This window comes from Trichechus manatus, unplaced genomic scaffold (assembly GCF_000243295.1).
Source record: "Trichechus manatus latirostris isolate Lorelei unplaced genomic scaffold, TriManLat1.0 scaffold00045, whole genome shotgun sequence".
Lineage (NCBI taxonomy): Eukaryota > Metazoa > Chordata > Mammalia > Sirenia > Trichechidae > Trichechus > Trichechus manatus.
In genome coordinates, this window is record NW_004443981.1 from 616021 (window position 1) to 617739 (window position 1719).

At 38.7% G+C, this 1719-nt stretch overlaps 1 protein-coding gene across 1 annotated transcript in view; it reads right to left on the reverse strand.

Annotated features, from left to right (window-relative positions):
- Positions 1 to 1719, reverse strand: part of GALC (galactosylceramidase) — a 68723-nt gene that overhangs the window by 23969 nt on the left and 43035 nt on the right. The window contains 2 exon segments of the mRNA XM_023731678.1: positions 1 to 230; positions 753 to 768. Coding sequence (XP_023587446.1) covers positions 1 to 230; positions 753 to 768 — 246 coding nt within the window.

Here is a 1719-nt window from a genome sequence, read left to right on the forward strand (position 1 = left end):
TAATCTCCTATGATACTGATGGTGTTGGATGCATCAGCAGCCCAAGTAATGGGTCGTTGATTCAGAACTTGGCGGAGTGTGAAGTGATGCTCTCCAGGGTCATCCCTATTTACAAAGTATTCAAACACACCTGTCTGATCAGCAAAATTCGGAGCTTCACTAAAAGGTGGGTCATCTGTTCAGAAGACAATAAATTTTCCACTTAGTATCAAGCCTTTAGAGAACCTCTCCTCTCTGATATTTCATGGCACATTTTGAAACACTTTTGAAAAATTTTAAAAAATAATACTTACAACCAGTCAACATGTAGGATTTATTGCTAATAAAGAGATGCATAGTGACTTTTACATCATCATTATTAAGTATCAGTATGATGAGTCTGATATATAGGCTTTGCATATTTAATCCATGCATTTGGTTAAGCAGAAAGATGAGTTTTGGAGTAAGGCACACCTGGGTTCAAATTCTAGTTCAGTCTGTTACCCTGGGCAAGTTACTTACTGCCCTGAGTCTGAAGGTTCCTCTTTTCTAACTGGGCAAAGGGACAGGAAGATTAAATAATACAATGTATATACAGTGTGTATATACATTAGAATCTAGCAAGAGCTAAATAAAGCATAGTTTTGTTTTTCTGTTATCTGTCAAACCAGGTTCTAAATCACTGGTTACACTCAGCACTCAAACATTAGAAAAGGCTTACTATATCAAGTGTGAAATTTACACATTTTCTACTTCTAAAATGAAGCAAAAACAAGTTTGGGGCCTAAGCTATCTGTCAATACCTTTTTAGTTTTATTAAATTATAGTCTTACAATGATGACGGTTATAGAACAGAAATTTTAATCATAATATCTTACAGCTATTTCACACTTCATGCTTTCCCAAGTGTCTTCACATTCATTATCTCATTTGAGATATTAATAACTCTACTGAGTAACTTCAAAGTCTGGCTTTAATTTTTAACTTTTATTATTAATTCAGCATTACATTTTAGATTTGAAGGTTTAGAATTGCTTTTCAGTCTTTACAGTCACAGAACAAACAGTTTTGATGTTGACAAAAGCTCTTCAACATCATTCCAACCAAAAACCAAACCTGTTGCCGACGAGTTGATTCCAACTCACAGCAACGCTATAGGACAGAGTAGAACTGCCCCACAGGGTTTCCAAGGAGCAACTGGTTAATTCGAATTGCCTTAGCAGCCTGACCTCTTAACCACTGCACCACCAGGGCTCTTCAACCTCACTAACTAGCCCATATTCTACACAAATTCTTCAACTACTTAAGGCAAAAAAAAGTTACTTTTGTCAACAGAGAACTGAGCAACGGATGTGCTAAGATACTCATGGCTCGCAAAATTAAAGGACTCGTCTAATAGATGTCTTCAGGGAGTTGCTGGAAAACAAACCACCAAGCTCCCCTGAGGGTCACAGTTGTTTGTATTGTCCAAATAACTGAAGGGACTCAAGGACACAATCCAAAGGGCCTTGTACTCCAATCGACCAAGGAGATCATTTCCTAGGAAAGGGAGCTGAGATCCTGCAAAAGTGACCAGGAGTGGGTGGTAGGAGTCTCCATCATTGGCGGAACAAGCAACTCTTTAGCAACAGGAGGTTCGTGTTGCTCTTGTGCAATGCCAGTCTTACTCCCTAATACGATCTTACAGCTTCAGATTTTAGGAGCAGATCAAAGAGCCACCTGACCCTGTCTGTGAGGCCC